The sequence below is a fragment of the Crinia signifera genome, chromosome 3 (genome assembly GCF_055691185.1).
Source record: "Crinia signifera chromosome 3, ASM5569118v1, whole genome shotgun sequence".
Taxonomy (NCBI): Eukaryota; Metazoa; Chordata; class Amphibia; order Anura; family Myobatrachidae; genus Crinia; species Crinia signifera.
Window position 1 is genome coordinate 67,815,808 of NC_139219.1, and position 23,346 is coordinate 67,839,153.

The window sequence follows — 23,346 nt, forward strand, 5'->3', positions numbered from 1 at the left end:
TGCTATTGTGGACAGTGCAGGTTACATTCCAACCCCACTGTGGGTAATTTACAATCCATTACAATCTGGAATATGCTGTTTTTAATTTAATTTTATTTGTGTATGTCATTGGGCCTAGTAATTGTTTATTAAAAAATTATCTTTTTTATTAATTCACCTATTTTTATAATTTAAGCGCTGCTATATGTGTTTTCCTCTGTATATTTCCAATAGGGGACTGACCCTTCCCTACCCAGCAGCTGCTTTTAAGACAACAACCCAGGATCTAAGCGCTCTCAGTTTCCTGTACTTAGTACAGGGAATCCTCTTCTTGCAGAACATCTTCTTTATTGGCGGTGTCTTGCTAATCTCCTATCATTTTCACCTGTTGTCTATTACATTTGTACAACAGCATGCAAAATTGATTGTCAATCAGTGTTGCTTCCTAAGTGAACCGTTTGATTTCACAGAAGTGTGATTGACTTGGAGTTACATTGTGTTGTTTAAGCGTTCCCTTTTTTTGAGCAGTGTGTATGTATATATATATATATATCCGTGGGTAAAACCCAGCACTCAGGACTAATGGGAGCTGAAGTTTATCCTTGCTCAGGTGCCTCCAACGTGGGGAGATGTAACCTCCAGTATGTAGAACAGGAAAAAGAAGCGGCACTCAGAGACTTATTCAAAAGTGAAAAAGTAGGACTATTTTAATCCGTAGTCATCAACGTTTTGGCCAGTGCCACCCTGTCATTAGCTGAGGTACCCGGCGTTGCTTGGGTTTGGTTGTACAATTAGCATTACTTGCACTTTATCCTTCTTTTGATTTAAGCATAACCGATCGCCAGGCCCATGGTGTAACTGGCATACACCTGTCAGTGGTGGGTATCCGGACTGATCATTGGCTGACTCATGATAGACAGTCATATGGTCGACCACTAATGGTCGACAGGGTCAAAAGGTCGACATGCAATAGGTCGACGGGGTCTAAAGGTCGACATGGTTTAAAGGTCAACAGGCAATAGGTCGACATGGTCAAATGTTCAACATGGAAAAATCGACATGAAAAAGGTCGCCATGCATTATTATTTTTTGTAATCTTTCAGCCAACATGTGCCGACAGGTGTCATTTCATGCCCTACCATCCACTAGGGCATGGAGAGAGAGTAAACTAGTGTGCCAAGTGCAGCGAGGAACCGAGCCCGAAGCATGGCGAGCGCAGCAAGGCACCGAGCCCGAAGCATGGCGAGCGCAGCAAGGCACCAAGCCCGAAGCATGGCGAGCGCAGCAAGGCACCAAGCCCGAAGCATGGCGAGCGCAGCAAGCCATGTGAGGGGACGTGGTACACTTAGACAGAGTCCATGTCGATATAGACACCCTAAAAATATTAAAAACTCATGTCGACCTTTTTCCATGTCAACCTTTTTATGTCAACCTTTTAACATGTCGATATTTTACCTGTCTCCTTTAGACCCTGTCGACCTTTAGACCCTGTATACCTTTTGATCCTGTCGACCTTGTGACTGTCGACCATTAGTGGACGACCATATGACTGTCTATGATGAGTCAGTCTATGATTTATACCATAACCTTGGTGGTGGGCTTCCGCATCTGAGCACATTTTTTTCTTAAACCCCATGTTTTCTACGTCCTTTGTTATGCAACTCCGCCATGTCTTGCATGCCTGACCCACTTTGTGTAGAGGCTGAACCACTTTTTGGGCCCCCGGCATTGTCGGGATTGCAGGTGTTAGTGTATTTGAACGTAATCTGGACCCAATCAATGTCCTCTACACCCTCTATGTTATGTCACTCTGCCATATGTTGCTTCCCTGACCAACTTTGTGTAGTGGCCAGACCCCTTTTTTGCGCCCCCAGGACCCCAGCAGTGTCTGAATTACGGGTGTTAGTGGCTGTGAACCTAATCTGGACCCAATTAATGTCTTATACATCCTCTAGGTTATGCAACTTTGCCATATGTTGCTTTCCTGACCCACCTTGTGTAGTGGCCGGACCACTTTTTGGGGATCTGAATTGTTGTGAACCTAATCTGCATCTATGTCCTCTACCTCGTCTGTGTTATGCAAATTGGCCATACCTTGCTTCCCTGACCCACTTTATGTATTGGCAGGACCCCTTTTTGGGCCTCCGGGATCCCCACAGGGGTGCTAGTGGTGTCTTACCCACCACAGTATTGTTTTCTAGATTGTAAGTCATGATTGTACCAAGTTTGATATAAATTGCTCCAGGCATTCCAGAGTTATGCTGGAACATACACACATTAAAAAAAAAATATATATATATATATATATATATATATATTTCGTGACGAAGTCCTCGTGACAAAACGCGTAGGGGCGTGGCTCAGCGTCGATCAGACCAGCGAGAGTCCGGAGGAGTGTAACCTCTCCCTGCATCAGACGCCGGGACGTCTGGGTGTTTATGCTTTTACAGTGCGGCATTTGGAGCCGCCAACTTTGGTAACGTCATTCATTTTATCTATGTGTTCGAATAAATACAAACTTTTAAAGATATCTGCACTATGAAGCGCCCGTTTTGTCTATTCCTATAGAGATATATATATATATATATATAAAAAATATATATATATATATATATATATATATATATATATATATATATATATATATATATACACGCATATGGCCGCACTCCCAAAAAAACAATCAGGACACAGGTCGCTTGAAGTTACGTTTCGAGGTTTAATTACCTCTTCATCAGACTCAAATACATAGCATACAATACGTGATATTTATACTTACATATCCCAAAAGCACAACCCACCGGGCGCGGGAGCAGGAGCCAGCGTCTTCCGCATCCGTCATCACTGAGCGATATACCGTTTAACAAGTGCGGTGTGAAAGGGGTATCAGATTGCTGAGCATGCTGGCAAAGCCTGCTATAGCTCTCTTTGATGATAAACCTTAAGATCATGACAAAACATGACAACACAAAACGCTCACTTTGGTGCCCTACCTATACACCGTAACAGGAACAGTATTTCAATTCGATTTGGAATTTTTTTAGTTGCCTTAGCTGTGTTTTAATACACTCTTATGTAAAATTTTACGATCGTCACTTGTATACTGTGGATTTGTATAGAAAGACAGAAGGGAAAATTTTCGCTTTTTATATATTAGATAGATCAAGTCATTCAGTGACACCTAGTGGTTGGTTTAATTTTTTTACACAATCAATACACATACTGAGTATGTTATCATATTCATTTTATTTAAAATAATGGTTTATAAATCTCTGCAAGCAACATTTAATTACATTCACTTTATATTACTTTTTAAGCATGATTGTAACGTTTTTTGCATTTGTTTCAGTGCTCTCCAGCTGCTGCTCGGCCTCCTGAACTGACGCCGCGTCACTTCCGGCTGGAAACCTGGAAGTCACATTCTCTGACCTGGAAGGAGGACAGACTGGCTGCATGTGAGCCCCTGTTCTGTGAGTATATTAATGCACTGTTTATTACTATGTTTATATGTGTCCGGTCTTGCTGCGTCCCCAAACAAAGTAGACCAGATGAAATTTTCTTATTGCAAGCCCTGAAGTGACTCTTATCTGTGTGTTATATATATATATATATATATATATATACAATGCAGCAGCTCACCAACAAGCAGGGGCGTCACTCGGAGACTTCAAACAGTGATTTCTTTATTCAGCAAAGCATGAATCCAACAATTGTTTCGAGCCTACAAGCTCGTCCTGAGGACGAGCTTGTAGGCTCGAAACAATTGTTGGATTCATGCTTTGCTGAATAAAGAAATCACTGTTTGAAGTCTCCGAGTGACGCCCCTGCTTGTTGGTGAGCTGCTGCATTGTGTATTTTGGGGTATCTCCCCTGGGAAGGCACCGGAGCAGGCCTTGAACTACAGTGGGAGTGCCGGATCTATTGGACATATATATATATATATATATATATATATATCTCATCTACCTGGCTGACCTATGACCAAAATCCAGGGCCACCCCTGAGGGGGTGCTATCAGGGCCGGCGCCACCACTAGGCAAATCTAGGCATTTGCCTAGGGCGCCGGCCACTGGAGGGCGGTATTTCGCCCCCCCTTGCCGCCCGGGTACCTGTCCTGCGGCGTATATGTGCGTAAAAGCTGGCGGTGGCAGCGGGGGTCTCTGCAGTCAATAAGAAGCGCTTCCGCATAGCCCGGCGGATAGCGCTCGTTATTTCTTATTGACTGCAGGGACCCCCCGCTGCCGCCGCCAGCTTCACAGCGCCGCAGGACAGGTACCCGGGCGGCAGACACCGGGGCGCCCCCACCCCGACTTGCCTGGGGCGCTCTGGTGCCTTGCGCTGGCCCTGGGTGCTATGGGGACATCTGTCCCAGGCCCGGCTGCTGTGACAGAGGGTAGGGCTCGCGAGGCTCTATCCCCTCAGCCACCATGGCCACCAGCACCCCCCTTCGCAACAGCTGTGCACGGACGCGGGTCATCTGGCCGCCAGCCACCACGACAGTGACGGGCAGCGGGTCCACAGCCCACCACACAGAGACAGCCCGCCTCCAACCATCTAAATGACAGCTGTCCCGGCTTGCTGCATGCTGTCCGCTGCAACCCGCTCAGCACAGCCTGCTAGTTAGGGGCCGGCCATGAAAGATGCTCCCCCTAGAGTAACGCACCTAGATATCCGCCGATGGTGAAGACCAAATGCCACAGGGAGCTCGCATCGGGCTTTTCAATGACAGGCAAATGGCACTGAAAGGCAGCACTTCCCCACAGACAGGCAGCTTGCTGGTGACTGCCTTTCACTAAGCAGCAGTGGGCACTGGCAGCTATCCCTCTGGCAGCTTTCTAGTTGGGACTTGGGAGATAAGCGGAGGAGGAACATCCCAATGCAGAGTCCCTTTGCAGATCTGGGGTAATAGCCTTTTTGGGAAATAAGGAGGATTTGGAGATGCCATTCTGTTTGAAAACTTTGTGCATTATGTGAGGTGGTACTTAGGGCATTATGTGTAAGTAGAATGAAATTGTGGACCCCGGTCGGTTACAGGTTTCAGTTGCAAGAAGGGGTCCATTGGCCCCCTCCCCGGTCGGCTTGATTCAGTTACGTTGGAGGGCTGGTGGACCGCAGTGCTATCTTTGCCACCTAAACAAGAAAGATTATATTTCTAATCTGATTAATAAATGTGACCTTTAATGAGCCAAAAATAAATGACTCAGTTTGATTATTCCAGGTGAAGGGGGAAGGGAGGGGGATGGGCTTTCAGGGTTGGGTTTCTTAGTCTCTTTAAGGGTAAAAGAATGGCGGGAGCATCAGACGCTCAGAGGTTTATTGTCTCCAAAACCTTAATGTGAAAAAGTTATGAACATATGGGGCGGGATGCAGTAAAAAACCTGCGGCCCCTCTCCGCCACACATCGTCGACTATCGCAAAGATAATTATTGCATATGCACTAACATATGCGATAATTATTGCAAAGGACAGCTCTTGCGTTAAGAGATGCCCTTTGCGATGTGCTCAGCGACGTGTGAGCGGTCCCCAGCAGCTCTCCCACCTTTTCCTGCCCAGCAGCTCCCTGCTCAGACGGCTGCAGTGCCAGCCAGGCTCCGCCTCCTCCTCCCTGCACACGGAAGAGGTGCAGGGAGGAGGAGGTCACTGGTCCGGGCAGCACAGCAGGAGACTTCCCAGACAGAGGTGAGGGGGGCGGCAAAGATCCGCAGGGGGTCGCACGGGGCGTTGTTGAATATGAAGGGAAACCCAGCTAGATCTGGCATAGTCCCCCTGTAGCGAAGTCCCGACGGTGGGGCTTTACTGCATATGCAGTCAAATCCCCGAAAACTGGGTTTTTACCGCAATTTATTTAGTGCATCTGGCCCAGTGGGCCAGATGCACTAAGCTTCAAAATGTGATAAAATGGAGAGTGATAAACAGCCAGCCAATCAGCTCCTGTCTGACATTTTTCAAACACAGTCTGTGACATGGCAGTAAGAAGCTGATTGGCTGGTTATTTATCACCTTCCATTTGATCACTTTTGAAGCTTGGTGTATCTGGCCCATGGAGTTTTAATCATCACCAAACAGTCAGGAGAAGTATATTTAGATTACTGGCATGGAATTTAGGCTTTGGAAAATAAGGACTCTGGTTTAGGTTGGATTATATTACCAGTGTTGTTACCTAAGAGGAAAGACTAGGGTTAGATGGGAATAAAAGCTTTGTGTCTCTGTTGAATAACACTCTGTTGTGATTTTACAGTACAGCCGCACAGTATCTATTCCCTAGTAAATGTGCACTATGCAGTAAAAGACAGTTCTTAGATCACGTCTCTACTCTCATGGAGGCTCAGGGACTTCCAAGAGAGTATGCCAAAATCCCACCCTTACCCCAGTAATCAGCAGCCTCTACATACACCAAATACCTCCCCCCTCCTCCCCTCCCCATCACCACTCCTTACATAGTACTCACTGGAACCGAGCTCCAGTGTAGTGCACCAGAGTTAGATGACCCTGCAGTAAGCAACAAGCACAACAACACCTTGTGCATTGACCAGTGTATACTGGCTTACCTGCCTTCCCGGAATGGCTCCCGAAAAATTGTGTTCCCCCCTCGGCTTCTCTGGAAGGGTAGGTAAGCCTCCTGCATGTATCTGGACACCTGCATCAGCCACCGCTGCCCGCTCCTCTGATGGTCAAATTCGCAGCTATTTGGGGAGGGGGCTTGATAACACAAATCCCGTAATCTTAGCCCCGCCCCCTCCTAAAAGAGCCGTGAATCACAGCATTTACGGTAATGTGAGCTGGGCTTAATAGGGAAGGGGAACATCCTGCATTTTATGGGCATCCCCATAAAAACACTAGGCATTCCCCTGGGAATGGAGGCGGGTCAATGCTTGCTCGGGGAGGGTGGGTGATGTCACATGACATCAGTGTCAGCCCCGCCTCCATCTAGACTTAGTTTTATTTTCGAACGGGAAAAAAATAATTAGATGGTCGGCCACCGTTGAATGATTCTTCACCCGTGTGGGCACATGCGAGGGGATGTATAAGTGTACACTTCCCCTTGCGTGCAAATGCAGGGATTCGGGTGCTGGGAGGGAGTTTACCTGTTCACTAGGCTGTGTATATTCTGAATTGGGCCCTAAGTCTGGTTATTTAGATAAAACCATCCCTGGGGGCAGGCGGAGATGGAAGCTCAAAACTGGTAAATAGACCAACAAGTAAAGGAGGACAGAGTCAGGCTCTGTAATAGACTTCTACTTTATTTAATTAAGAATTAGCTACAAAAAACAATATGTGCATTGCAAAAGTTTATACAGTGACCATTAGGAAAATCGGTACTCTTTACCTAGAAGGGCGCCCACGATTTTGATCGTGGGCATCGTTAGTAAAAAATCTCGGGCATCGCATGCACTAAAAAATCGGGTGCGATGAGACTGACGCGATGCCCACGATTTCCCATAGGGAACAATGTTAAATGTCCCAATTGACCCGATTTTCCTGTTCAATGTCTCAATTGACCCGATTTTTCCATAGGAAACAATGTTAAATGGCCCACAGAGGCCAAATAGGCACCCTGAAGTGTGAAATGGCCCCCACAATTGTTAACGCCACCCCACGATCAACGTGAACCCGAAGCGTGGCGAGCGCAGCGAGCCACCGAGACCGAAGCGTGGCGAGCCCCACGAGGGAACGCGGACAGCTGTGAAACCCGCGAGGGGACGCGGATACCTGTGAAGGTGTCCGCGTCCCCTCGCGGGGCTCGCTGCGCTCGCCGCACTTTCTATTCCCAACTCCACGCCGATGTGGATAGTGGGGGTATGAAAAGGTTGTAGGAGGCGTACCGCCGCCCCACGCGGGCTCGCTGCGCTCGCCACGCTTCGGGTTCACGTTGATCGTGGGGTGGCGTTAACAATTGTGGGGGCCATTTCACACTTCAGGGTGCCTATTTGGCCTCTGTGGCCCATTTAACATTGTTTCCTATGGAAAAATCGGGTCAATTGAGACATTGAACAGGAAAATCGGGTCAATTGGGACATTTAACATTGTTCCCTATGGGAAATCGCGGGCATCGTGTCGGTCGCATCGCACCCGATTTTTTAGTGCATGCGATGCCCGCGATGGGCGCCCTTCTAGGTAAAGAGTACCGGAAAATCTTTAACATACCACACACAGGACAATCTGATGCGGGATTAGTCAAATGAGGATTTATTTGGATGAATAAACCACAATGGCTGAAATTTGTTTACTTGGCCAAGATCCACACTTCATTGTGACGGTCAAATAGTTTCATAGGTGAATCATAGCCAGCACGTATAAAGAATGAATCGTCAAACAGGAGCCCAAGAGCATTCAGTTCTTCTGCTAGGGCTTTCGCTTTCCTGGAATATGTGTAGTCAAAGGCATAGCCCCCGAAAGATCTGAAAGCAATGGAAGATCAAAGGTTTCAGTATATAACAGAGGATAGTATACAAAGAATTGGACAACAAAAACAATAATACAAATAATAGTGTATGTAGTAATAACATTATAAACCCAAAGGCAAGAGAGACAGATAAACCGCATATGTTGGGGAAGCGGTCATCTATTAGAATGAACTTAGGTCTACAGTCATTGGTCGACCCCACTAGGTCGACTGGCAGGAAGGTCGACCTGACTTAAGGTCGACAAGGGCCAAGGTCGACATGACTTAAGGTCGAATTTGCATAAAGGTCGACATGAAGAAGGTCGACTGGTCATAAGGTCGACATGGGTTTTCACTGTTTTTTTGAGCCGACATGTGCCGACAGGCGGTATTTCATGCCCTACCATCCACTAGGGCATGGTGGGAAAATAAAATAGTGTGCCGAGCGCAGCGAGGCACCATGCCCGAAGCATTGCGAGCGAAGCGAGGGTCCGATTCTCATTGCCGACTGTGTCGACATTCGCATAAAAAAACAGTGAAAAACCCATGTCGACCTTATGACCAGTCGACCTTCCTCATGTTGACCTTTATGCAAATTCGACCTTAAGTCATGTCGACCTTGGCCCATGTCTACCTTAAGTCAGGTCGACCTTCCTGCCAGTCGACCTAGTGGGGTCGACCTAATGACTGTAGACCTAAGTTCATTCTGACAGATGTCCCGATTCCCATATGTTGGCGTTTGTTTTAGAAATGAAATCTATTTTACATATAATATTGGGATGTGCTGTATTTGTTATCTCTGTCTATCTCAAACCCAGTCCCTCTCAGTCCCTCAGTTTATCATGGGCTTCCGCCCTTACTACTGTACCGGTTTCCACATCCGGTTTCCAGGTATTGGATTAATTATGGGTTTTTATTGTATTGTACCAATAAAACTCCCCTTTTTTTGAAAAGCCCAGCAGAGTGCCACCATCTGTACATGCAATTTGTTGCACATTGGCTGCTGAATATATAGATATGAATATATATATAGATGCAATGGGGGCTGCTGGTATCGGTGATGGTTGCCCACCTTTCCAGGGGGCTAGGAGGGTAGGTACCTCTGATATGCATATACTAGCTGAGGTACCCGGTGTTGCCTGGGTTTGGTTATTTAGTTTGTTTAGTTTATTTACTGCCCCTGTGGTTTATATGTGTAGTCAAATATATGTGTAGTCAAATATAGGGAAAATGACCTGCCAGTTCAAGGAAAGGATGGCACAACACCGTAGTGCCGTCCTTCTTGCCCTTGAAGGTAAAAAGGTTGAAAAACCGCTGCACGACATTTTGAATGACACAGGCATAATCTTGCATCTTTGAAATATAAGATAATACATATGGTGCCTGAAGATAAACGCTGAAGGGGATAGAGCTAAAAAATTATCAACTTTAGAAGCTACTGTAAATGGATAAATTTGCTCAGCACAATCTTCTTAAATGAAAACATATATATACACACACCGCCTCCAATCCCAGGAGTAAAATGTGCATGCCCGCCCCCACACTCTTAAGAACTGCTTCACAGCAGTTCCCAGCATGGTGCGGCGTCCAGAGGCCAATCCTGGGAATCCCGGGATTGAGGATGTTTCAATCACGGACTGAAAAATGTCCCTGGATTGGCCTCCCTAGTGTGTATTAAAGATTGTATCAAAATGAGTGGAAAGTGAAGAAGGTAATACAAACATAGATGTGAATTAACTTGGGTGGATATAATGGAGGGACAAAGTGCTGAAGACAGCAGCCCATCAACAAGGGGGTATGGATCATAGGATAGACACGCATTAGGTCAACCACTGAAGGACGACACGACTGAAGGTTGACACGGGTTAGGTCGACAGGGTTATTAGGTCGACACAATCATTAGGTCAACATGGGAAGGTCGACAGTCAAAAAGTCAATATGGGGTTTTTCACTTTTTTTTTTTACCCGAATGTCTTCATGGACACCGCTACACCGTCCGTGCTGAATCCGTGCTGCATCGTGCTCTAGTGTCCAGTGTGTATGCTCTGTGTCCTGGCTGGTCTCAGTGTGCAGTATGTGCATAACATTGTACTGTGTGCAGTGTTCCCTCTAAGCTGTGCGCGCATGCGCGTGCACACAACTCGACGAGCGTGCGCACAGACATTACAATAGAGCGCACATAGCAGCAGTGGTCCCTTTTTGCAGTTGTGGACTCAATTAATGTGTGTTTCACCCATTAACTACATTGTGGGCTGTGTTTTAAATGTTTAATACCATTTTGAAGTAATGGGGAACGTCATTTTCCAGTTATATATTTGTGACGCACAAAAATTCAAATTTCCTTCCAAACTTGCACAAACAAAATCTTTTGCCGCACACAGCCTTCGTAAAATTAGAGGGAACATTGACTGTGTGCCCACACCACCCCTCAAATATGCACTATATGTCCTCCTCTGTACATTGACATGGTATATGCAAGTGACATGGTATCAGTGTACTGTGCATTACATTATGGTTCATTCTTTGTAAATTGGCATGGTATCAGTGTACTGTGCAGTATATAATGTCACATTATCTGTACATTGCCATGGTATATGCAGGTGACATGGTATCAGAGTACTGTGCAGTATATAATGTGGCACTATATGTACATTGCCCTGGTCTATGCAGGTGACATTGTAGTCAGTAAAGTGTCATAATGTGGCACTATATGTACATTGCCCTGGTCTATGCAGGTCAGTAAAGTGTTAACCACAATTGCAGAGCACTTTAATTCAAGTACTAGTGCGTTTCCGATGCCAGTAAGTTGTATATTTGACACCACCACTTATGTTTATATCATTTGATGCAGAATATAATTTATATAAAGTAACTTTTTGGAATAATAAAAAATGGAGCACAGAAGAGTGTCTGCCCCAAATGGTCAGCCATTCACTTTCATTTTCTAAGGTCTGCCAGATAAGGACATTATTGGTTGCTATAGGTTACAGTACTTTCTTGGAGAGGTGCCGGGTGGACAGAGATGTGCATGGGTGACTGGAGTACGGAGAGGTGCAGGCGGGATGGGGTGACGGGGGATATATTTATATATGAAATAGGTCTTAAGTACCCCGGGCCCTCCACTGCTCTGCGGCAGCGGGCAGGAAGGCGGGCGGAGATCATTAACCCCTGGCAACATGCATTAATCCCTGGCAACGAGCAGGTACTTTAAGATTAATTAGAAGCCTTATGGGACACAGTGGGGGGAATTTACTAAGATGTGTATTCTACTTCACATGTGATGTTGCTATGGGCAACCAATCAGAAGCTACTTCTTATTTATTTAGCACCCTCTAGAAGATAGTAGACAGGATCTGATTGGTTGCCAATACAAACATCACATGTGAACTAGAATACACATCTTAGTAAATTTCCCCCAGTGTGTGCAATACCTCCTAACTGTCCGAATTTTCACAGGTGAGTCCCGTTTTTTCCAGTGTCCTTCGGTGAATAGATGGTGTGCACAAGCACACAGCGTATATATTCATGCGCAGATGTCCCTCCTCCTCTGCCTGCAGTGTTGTGAGGTATGTATGCGGCATATTGGACATTGCAGTGTGTGGCATATTGTGTCTGGAGCATTGCGGTATGTGGCATAAGGTGTCAGGGGCATTAAAGTGTGTGGCATAAGGTGTCAAGGGCATTACAGTGTGTGGCATAATGTGCAAAGGGCATTTTTCGTTTATTATGCAGATTTATTTATTTTTTTACATTTTAGTAGCTCTTCAGGCAGTTTATTTTGTCTACAGTAGCTTACACCCAAAAAAAGGTTTGAGACCACTGCCCTATATGTTATACGAGTACATGTAATATAGACAAGAGCACTTAATTGTGGATATTAGTATTCATAAGATTGGCCCTGACCTGTTAGATTACAGATATATATTCCAGGCGGTTCCCAGTTTTGTTATTATTACTATTCACATTCCATATGTTTTATTATTAGTGGTTTTTGAAGAGTGTCTAAAAGTACATGCATTTACATACGAAGTTCAGTAAGCAGCTTCTTTCTTAAGGTGCCCACAGACGCATCGATCCCGGCGTGCGTTCTGTGCTTAACTAGCACACATAGCATTGCATCGTATGCCTTGTGCATGCGATGTGCATGTGATGCGATAAAAAGCTAGTACAAAAAGTATGTGCAGCACATACTTTTTGTACTGTGCGATGAGGTGCTGCGGGAGCGCGCACCCCATCGCATAGCATTGCACCACCGGGATCGGTGCGTGTGTGGGCACCTTAATACTAAACTCATAATGTTCTTAAATGCATTCCTACATGACTAACAATGTGTCCAATAAAAGTATTTTAGCAGGACTTTCAGAATAAATCCCAAAAAGTACTTATACAGTCTTATCTGCCCCTTAAATACAGTCCTGCGCTAATTCCTGTTGTAAAGAAGTCACTTACTTGACATATACAGACAAGGAAGGGGAGTCCTTAAGATAAACTGCAGGGTCTGATGGTGTAGGGGGATTCTCCAGTGCGTGTGGCACAAAGAAGGACATTGTAGCATCAGGAGCTTGTGATTTTATTAATGGAACAAGCGTCAACACCGGCACAGTCATATTAATCTTTAGTCCTAAAGGAGTGTAAGAAAATAATTAGATAATTAATAATTAGCATAAACCTGATATCTGTAGACTATACATAAAATATCATTAAATTAGCATTGTCATAAACTTTCCCCCTTCCCGACTTTATCTTTTTCTTCATTTTTAATACTTTAGAAATCCATAAGATGCTATTTACTAAGGTTCCACAAAGCCATAGCAGCCATAGAGAAACTTTTGCTGCCTATTGGTTGCTGTAGATTTTACAGCAGATTTGCTCCTGTAAATAATCCACAAAACAGCCCTTGTAGATAGAAAAACTGTAACTAGAGAATGTATTTAGTGCTACCTACAGATGTCAGTTCTCCTAACTAGGAATAGATATTGGATGCAGATGCCATCACCACCAGGAGCTTGTCATAACATTAAAACACCTGTATAATATTGTGTAGGTCAGTAGCGTAGCTTGGTTTGGGGCGCCCCCCCGCCCCCCCCAACGCCACAGGCTTACCTGTCTGCGCGTCCCGTCTCCCCTCCTGGCTTCAATTGATAATTCTATGCAGACGGACCACGATAAAATGGCCGCCCCCATACCGCAGACCATTTAAGAGAACTGTCTGCTTTATGGGGCGGCCATTTTATCGTGGTCCGTCTCCATAGAATTGATTGAAGCCAGGAGGGGAGCCGGGACGCGCAGACATATGTGTAACAGGCATTATGTGTGTCATGTGTATAAGGGCATTAATAATGTGCAACATATGTGTAATGGGCATTATGTGTGTCATGTGTATAAGGGCATTAATAATGTGCAACATATGTGTAAGGGGCATTATGTCTGTCATGTGTATAAGGGCATTAATAATGTGCAACATATGTGTAAGGGGCATTATGTGTGTCATTATATGTATGAAGGGCATTAATAAAGGTTGGCATAATGTGTAAGGGGCATTATGGTTATAAGGACATCATGTGTAAGGGGCATTACTGTGTAGTATTATCAGGGGTGCCGAGAGAAAGGGGAAGGGGGTACAAATTACCGAGGCCTGATGGAAGGGCCCAGTGGGGCCCCCGGGCCCCCTCCCCTTAAGTGACAGCAGCAGCTGCAGCTCTTCTCCTCTGCCCAGCACACACTGCTTTGTGCTGGGTTGCAGTGTGGCCATGGAGGTGCTTAAAATACAATATTTTCTCAGGATATTATGTGAATAATGTGAGGAGTAATGTACATAAGGTAAAGTGGTACTACTGTGTGATGTAACGTGAATAAGGGACACCATCACATGATATAATGTGAATAAAGTTTCACTACTGTGTGGCAAAATTTGAATTGGGGGTACTATTGGGTGGCCATGCCCCTTCCCAGCAAGAACACACCCCTGTTTGTGCTGCGCACAGAATGTATGCACTGTTTCTATTTTAAAAAATTGCGGGTAGGGGCACCAAAATGATGACTGCTATGATGAGGTTGATGGTGCTGGGAAAGGGGAGCAGGATCAGTGGTGGAACTAGTGGCGGTGCTAGGGGGCACCAGCCAAAATCTTGCTTAGGGCGTCATTTAGGCTAGGGCCGGCTCTGAGGATACCAACACACAAGCATTAGGTCACCCAAATGATGTAAGAAAACCAGATTAATCAGACCAGGCTGCCTTCTCCTATCGCTCCAGGGTCCAGTTCTGACACTCGTCTTCCCATTGTAGGGATGCTTTCGGCAGTGGGCAAGAGTCAGCTTGGACACTCTGACCTGTAACTCTTCTGTGGGATCAGACCAAGTGAGTCTTGGGTGTCCCTGACCCTTTGACAGATTACTGGTAGTCCTTCCTTGGACCAACTTTGGTATATACCAACCACTGAATACAGGGAGCACCCCACAAAGCCTGTCATTTTTGGAGATGCTCTGCCCTAGATGTCTCAATTTGGCCCTTGTCAAACGATCCTTACTATTGACAATCTTATCTGCCAACACATTAACCTAAACAACTGACTGTTCTCTTGCTGCCTAATATATCCAAGATAGTCAGTGTTATTCACTGTATTGTCCGATTTACAACCTGATTGACATTAACAGATTAAAATATAAAATGAGGTTGGCAGTAAAGTGGATGACTAGTAGTTGAAAGCATAATTAAATATCATCAACATACAGTAAGATCTACAGTATAACCTTTTTTACCTTTGTGTATCAATATCAAAACACCACATTGTCCCATTTCTCGGTTTCTGAAGCGTACATTTATAGTGCTACATGGTACACCTTCTCCCAGCATGTGTATTGTGCCTAAGTTTGGAATGTTGGCATTTGCACACTACAAGACAGTAGGGAGTAAATTTACTAAAGCTTGTAAAAATGAAAAGAGGTGATGTTGCCCATAACAACCACTCAGATTATGTCTATAATTTTCTATTGCATCCTAGAAAATCATAGACAGAATCTTATTGGTTGCTATAGGCAACATCAACTATTTTTCTTTTTAGAAGATTCAGTAAATGTATCTCTAGGTTACCAAATGCTGTATGTACTGTATTATACACTGGTTATATGAAGTGTCAGTCAGTGAATTAGACATGTATAGGTAGAAAATACTAACATTATTTTATGCTATGGACAGAACTGTGGCACGGATGTTGGCATTGCTGCAAGACTAAGCTCCAATGGGTCAGGAACCGACAAACATTTCCTGCACAGCACTATGGCCTTTATTCTGATTGAGTCGGATGGCTCCTAGTGCAAATGGATGGCCAATGGTTGGTGTTTGCGCATGTGCGGAGGCGTATCTGCGCATGTGCGAATGCCTCACACGTACAAATGCGGCGTGAGTTCCATGCAGAAAATGATCGTACGGAACCATCCGAGCAGGGGGTGGAGAGGGGAGTGAAGGGCTCTTTGGGCTCATTAACATATGCGTATGCCCCGCCTTTCATGGGCGTTCCCATGAAAACGCTAGGCGTACATATGGTAATCCGGCCATGACGCACGTGTGGGGGACGGACAGCTGACATAGCCGGATGTCAGCTGCCCGCCCATATCCCTGCTTCCATTCGGAAAAATGTCAGAGTGGTCTGGAGCACTTGGAGCTGTCTGACCGCTCGGTCCATCATTCGATGGTCGGCGACCATCGGAGGATGAGGGAGGTTCCCACAGATGGAGGAGGTGTTCACATGAAACATCCACTCATGGTCTGTACACTCGGCGTTTTACCTCATTCGGACAGTGTGAGCGATCCGTACGGTAGGCAGGACTAAGAACACTTGGGGCCTTATTTTGGTTCATTCTTTCTGACAAAATCCTTCTTAGATGGACAAAACCATGTGCACTGCAGGGGGGGCAGATGTAACATGTGCAGATAGAATTAGATTTGGGTGAGTAATTTTGTTTCTGTGCAGGGAAAATACTGACTGCTTTATTTTTACACTGCAATATAGATCTCACTTTGAAGTAAAACCCCACCCAAATCTAATTCTCTCTGCACATGTTACATCTGCCCCACCTGCAGTGCACATGGTTTTGCCCATCTAAGAAGGATTTTGTCAGAAAGAATGAACCAAAATAAGGCCCCAAGTTGGTTCCTGTCCGAAATACGCACCCATACGATTCAACTAGAATAAGGGCCAATGTCGTTTTGTGGCACTGTGTAAAAAAACTATACTTGAGGGTTATTTAGAAAATCACACATCACACCTTCAGAGTTTTCTCCTGAGATATATTTAAACAGGCGCCTAAAACTTTTCACCATTCCGAACATATATAGGTCCAAGTCCTGTGAGGTGGATACCCAGCGAGTTTCTTCATAAATGCGATGCTCAAACTTCTGAAAGATACAACAATAATTACAGTGAAATAATCAGTAATTGTTCATCATTTTGTGTATTTTGCAATGCATCATATTATTAAACTGCACAAGTCCTCACTCCCTGTAATATCTACATATTAGGCCTAATTAATAATTCTTATTTATTCATTTTTTTTGTTTGTGCTGGGGATAGGTTACTGCTGGTGGGAGCAATTTCTGGCAATATTTAAGAAGAACAAGTACCCTTGCTGTACTCCTTAAGGGGCCTACACCCGGAGAGATTTTGCTGAGCGTTCTGAGCGATGTTAGATCATTTAGGAGGAAATTTACTAAAATACGAATTCGTAGCCATTCGTACCCATATACGGCCATAAATTCGTACTTCTGAAATTACAAAGACCGGTATAAGGGTAATCGCATTCTAGGCATGTTCATTTTCGGATTTCGGAATACGAATGAATACGCCGACAAAAGAATATGAATACGAATCACCATTCATTTGAACAGAGATTCCAAATTTACTAACCGGCCGTATGTAAAATACCCCATTCTTTTTGGCCCCTCAATTTCTAAAACCAGGAATGACTATTTGAGCCCCGGGCTGGTTTAATAAAAAAACGTGCAGGCTTCCCATTCGTATCCATATTTGGCAGCCGTATATACAGCTGGCAAATACGAATGGATAGGACCGCCTATGCCATCGGAAAATATGAATCCCGTAAATTCGCCCCATTTACGAGTCGTATTTTCCCCGCATACAGTCGAAGCGTTGCATCTTTTTCGCATAAGTCATTGGCCGTATTCATAAATAGTTGTAAATTTGCCCCTCAGAACGCTCAGCACAGCATTGTGTCAGCGCTGTGTGCTGAGCAACCTGTAAAGGGCCAGTGTTCTCCGGTGACAACACTGGCCCTGACTGTGATGTAACTAGATTTATCCAGCATGCTGGATATTTATTTATTACCAGTTTCTTATATAGCGCACACATATTCTGCAGCACTTTACAGAGAATATTCGAACATTCACATCAGTCCCTGCCCCAGTGGAGCTTACAATCTATATTCCCTATCACATGTACACACATTCACTCTAGGTTTAATTTTGTTGGGAGCCAAAAACCTACTAGTATATTTTTGGATTGTGGGAGGAAACCGGAGTACCCGGAGGAAACCCACGCAAGCACGGGGAGAATATACAAACTCCGCACAGTTAGGGCCATGGTGGGAAAAGAACCCATGACCTCAGCACTGTGAGGCAGTAATGCTAACCATTACACCATCCGTACTGCACCAATTTTATTGATATTAATTAATTCATTAATTGATATCAATATTATGATATTAATAGCCCGGCGATAGCAACACACAGGGCCGCGCATCGCTATCGCTATGGCCCCTACACACGGAAAGATTTAGGGGCATTTTCTAATCAATCTAGTGATATCACTTAGAAAGTTTCCTGAAATTAAATGGATCATAGTGTGAATGTGCAAAGCCAAACAGCAAGAAAAATCAGTCAGTCTCTGTCACAGACTTGTGGAAGGGTCATAGTTCCGCACACTTGGACAGACTGGGAAAGTCATTGGGTTGCGAATGAGTTACAAATGGATTGGCTGATCAGCGATCATTTGCAGACTTACACTGGGCATGTTTACACTCTGGGGGTTATTCTGGTTCACTCGCAAAGACAAATTCACTCTTAGATGGACGAAACCATATGCACTGCAGGTGGGGCTGATGTAACATGTGCAATGCCACAGTATACAGCGCCGTGAAGAAGAGGGGATCCACCCCTGTTAATTCTGCAAAGGAGAGTTAATCTCAAAATGTTGACATGGCCAAAGGGTTGACATAAGCAAAAGGACAACATAAAAAGGTTAAAATTAGTTTTTCACAATTTTTTCCCTTTTTTAATGAATTTTTCATGTTTTACCATCCACATGGACTACAACTGGAAATGGTGAAGCCATTGGAGTCATACAAGGGTATGTGTTCCTTAGTGCAACAGGGGGTCCATGTCCACAGGTGTGGACATGGACACAAAAAAATTAAACCTCATGTCAACATTTTATGTGTCGACCTTTACCATGGTGACCTACACTATTGCATGTTGACCTTTTGTCTGTGTCAACCTATTACATATCAACCTCTTGTTGACCTATTGACAGTCTAACTAGACACTGAAGACCTTTCAATCCACACCGCATCATTCAACCACCACACATTGGGCCTGATTCAGCATGGATCGCTAAGCAGCGTACATTCACTGCCTAGCGAGCCCATAAAATGCTGGATGTTTCCCTGCTCCACCCCCGGCCCTCCCTTCCTGCAGCGAACGGCCCGGGAGAGTGTAACTCGCCAAAGCCGTTCGCTGCCGGGGTTTGCGCATGCGCAAACCCTGACCATTGGGGCTGGTGCCAAATTCGTATCCCAACGAGCGATCCTGAATCAGCCCCATTATATGTAAGACATGCAGACCACACTTACATACATGATGGTTTTGAAACTGCACTTTGAGGTAGACAATTCTGCTGTTACCAAAATCACTCTTTACCTTTCTAGCCTGTAAGGCGGGTGGGCATTGGGATAGCTAGTTCCACAGAAGCTGGTCGGGCACAGATTGACTGCAGCAAACATTACATATATACAGGATCCAGTGGCAGCTCCTACGTCATGGCAGGAGGGGGGCTGCCACTGGCATCCGCTTCTCCCGCTACTATGATGACAGGTGCCGGGCAGGGGCGGATCCAGGATAAAATGACAGGGGGGGCACCATGATAAAAGAGGGTTTGGGTGGGGGAGGGGCAGTGTTAGTGGTGCCAGTGTACATGCTAAGAGAGCAGCAGAGAGGGTGGGAATGGGATTAAAAATAGGCCCTGTCATTTGAATTACGCAGGCCCAAAAGTGAAGGATGTAGTTGTGCACGCCAAAGGCACGCTCCGGAAAAGGGTGTGTGGCCACTCAACAGGGGGCTTGTCCTGGAGTGTAGTGTACAACACCATATACAACTTCTACACATTATGCAACAAAATACTAGACCCCATTATACTTGCCCCTTACACATGATGCCAAATGGAATGAGCCAAAATTCACATAATGCCACATGGTTTTAGCCAGAATTCACATACTGCCACATGGATTTAGCCAAAATTCAAATAATGCCACATGGATTGTGTCCAAATTTACATAATGCCACATGGATTTGGCCAAAATTCACATAATGCCACACGGATTGTGTCAAAATTCACATAATGCCACATGGATTGAGCCAAAATTCAAATAATGCCACACGGATTGAGCCAGAATTTACATAATGCCACACAGATTAAGCCAAAAATCACAATATGCTTCATAAACAGGGAAATTGTCCACCAAAGGCGTGCATTAAACATTTGCACCATAATGTCCATTACACGTTAAATTACACACCATTATGTCCATTATGTATTATGCCAAACACCATATTGCCTATTAAAAATTATGCTACATAAGTGCTGCTTATCTACATGCTCATTGCCAGAGGTTCCATGTTCGTTGCCATGTGGGATTACATGCTCATTGCCAAGGGGGAATACATGCTCGCTGTAAATGGGGGACATCCACCGCCAGGCAGAATATATAGCCACTGACAGTGGCAGAGCCTGGCTGTATTCATAGCACTGCAGGTCCCGGCTATTTGAAATAATACCCCTTTCACACCAGAAAATGCATTCCCAGGTTGGCCCCTTTTACACCAGCCTAGTCCCTGCATTTTCTGGTGTGAGGGGGAGAGAAAACCATCCCTCCCCCCTTTAACCAGTTATCTCATTTAACCGGCTATATCTTCGGAACCAACTGACCCATTTACATGAGACAAATATCATATTGAAGAACTTTTGAGTGGGCTTTGAATGATTTTGGTCCAGTGAAACTGGAACATTTGGTTCCAGAGTAATCTGCCCTCAAAAACATGAACAGCCATGAAATTAATTTTCAAAAATAAAAAAATTGGTTTACACGTAATATCTCTGGAACCGATTGACCAATATGGACCAGCCTGGTATCATATTGAAGGCCCAGCAATTTGGAATTGAATGAGCTTCTGTGATGCCAGGGGGGGAACTGGCAGCTGTCGGAAACGGGTGGGAGTCGGAATTGACGGGTCCCATATTATCATATAGGGAAAAAACGTTACAGCTTTGCCAGGCGATATCTTCGGTTCCCAGGGGGCTAGAGACACGGGGCTGGGCTCGTTGGAAAGCCCTGGTGCTCATCTACAAAATAAATGACAGGGGGGGCACGTGCCTGGGTGCCCCCCCCCCCCCCCTGAATCCGCCACTGGTGCCAGGCCAGCTTCTATGGGGTGCTTTGGCAACAGCCCATAGAAGGGATATCACGGTCCTGGGACCTTTATTACACAGATGACAGGCATCGGGACGGCGCATGCGCAGTACCGACTTAGGTAGTAACGACGTAGCCACTGCGCATGCGCAATCCACGGATTGTATGTGCTGCCACTGCCAGTCTCACAGACTGCATCTGGCTTCACTACAGTGGCGGATTTTACCTGCAGCCCAAAGGTAAAATCCACCACTGACAGGATCAGATACACAGACTTCTGTCTAGAAATGTAGCGATGACACAATTGAAATGAATAACACCAGTTAATGCAAACTAGACATAGAAGATATCCCTACAAATAGAATATGGACTTACTATTCTTTAAAGTAACCTTTTCTTTTAGACAGCTATGTAATTAGTTCTAATAAGGGACAATTAATAGAGCTTAATAGTTTGATCTGTGCAACACGAAATGCTTATAACAATTTAAGCTCATATATAAATCATAATTACCTACCCTCCTGCATTCTGCAGGAGACTCCCTGAAATAGCAGCAATCTCCCTCTCTCCCTCATTAGTCTAGCAATCTCCCTCATTTCACCTAGCCCACATTACACTTACATTTTTTGGGGAAAAGAGAGAGGTACTTGTGTAATATCTGGGCTCCCGATGCGATTGATTGTATGCCTTGCGCTGCGCTCGCCACGCTATATAACATCAACTCTATGCCCACTTGGATAGTGGGGAAATGAACAGGACCATTTTAACATTGAATCCTATGGAAAATCGTGTCGATCGCATCACATGCGATTTGGTTGCGATGCGATCGACCCGATCAAAAATCGGGCGCCCAGTTATTACACAAGTACCAAGAGAGATACTGTAGATACATTTACAATGAATCATCAGCACCATTTCCCAGCACTTTACAAAGTATAGTAGCTCTTACTAACTGCTTTGGGGCTCATCTACATTTGGATATAAGTGATATTAAAAGATCCCTCTCAGATGTAGCAGTACACACCCACGCTGCTAGGTGCCACAATCTCTTTTCACAATCTCTCTCCATATATGTAACAAGACACGCCGTTTGGGTGGAGCATGACACGCCCTCTCAATGGAGCGCTGTGCAAAATTTTACTGCCAACTATAATCTCCCTGAAACTAGTTTTCAAAAGTAGGCAAGTAGGATATAAATAATTAATAAGGTCAGTGCAAAATACCAAATACTAATCAGCCACCTGATATTGTAACACCCCTTGATGCTACAGCCTCTGCAGAAAGCCCCATTCTCCCCACTTACATCATATTGCTTCACCAGCTGGTACTTAGGACAGTCTCTTTTGCAAAATGAAGGCAATTCCTCAGCCACTGCAACAGATGCAAACACAGCGAGCCAGGCCAGCAGCATCAGGTTCTTGGACTCCATGTCTGCCCTCAGGGTACACAGTTTTGTGTGAGTATGTGACTGTTGCTGTGTTATATATGCAACAGTGATGGGCGTGTCAGGAATCTGAAAAATTCTTTTTTTTTTAGTTGTACAAGGTTACCAAAGTTATGTAACACGCAGCAGCCCCCCCCCCCCCCCCCCAGCCCCTAACCTGTACACAGACTGACATTGTGTTTTATAACTTGTTGCTAGTCTCAATCTGGTGGTCAGCTATTGGATAGATGGACTTTTTCACATGGCAGAAGGAATATCAATTTCATTTATCAGTTTCTCAGTGTCCATACACAGAGCATACTAGATCGCATCGCATCTAGGCCCTTATTCTGGTTGATTCGCTTGGATGCGAATTCATATCCTTGTGAGTCACCATAACCCTGCCTTGTGAATGGTTAGCCGGCGCCACTCTTTCGCACGTGGGATGCGTCCGCAAGGCTTGCGAACAGATGTTTTACATGAACATCCATTCCCATGCCAGTGGGAACCTCCACATCTTTCGATGGGTGCCGTCCATTGAATGATGGTGAAGGTGCACGCATATGTAAGAGGGGTCCAGACCACCTTTATATATGTGTATAATATTGAGGGAACAGGGCAGGCAGCTGACATCCGGTTATGTCAGCTGTCCGTCCCCCGCACGTGCGTCACGGATACATTAGCACGTGTACGCCAGTGTTTTCATGGGAATGCCCATGAAACGCTGAGCGTTCACAAATGCTAATGGCCAGGCCGTCACCCCACGCCCCTCTTCACCCCCCGCTCGCAAAATTCTGCTGCGCATGTGCATAACATCGGTCCCCGTGCGAATTCATGGCCGAGCGAGTCAACCAGAATAAGGGCCC

General features: G+C 45.1%; 1 protein-coding gene across 1 annotated transcript; it reads right to left on the reverse strand.

The window, feature by feature from the left end:
- Positions 1–8,060: 8,060 nt before the first annotated feature.
- On the reverse strand, positions 8,061–22,519 carry LOC146063506 (heme-binding protein 2-like). Its single transcript, XM_083175940.1, has 4 exons — positions 22,361–22,519; positions 16,627–16,756; positions 12,812–12,983; positions 8,061–8,378 (listed from the first exon to the last, which is right to left on the reverse strand). Exons 1-4 carry the CDS (start codon positions 22,484–22,486, stop codon positions 8,204–8,206), a joined length of 603 nt encoding a protein of 200 aa, XP_083032066.1. The 5' UTR covers positions 22,487–22,519; the 3' UTR covers positions 8,061–8,203.
- Between the last annotated feature and the right edge of the window lie 827 nt (positions 22,520–23,346).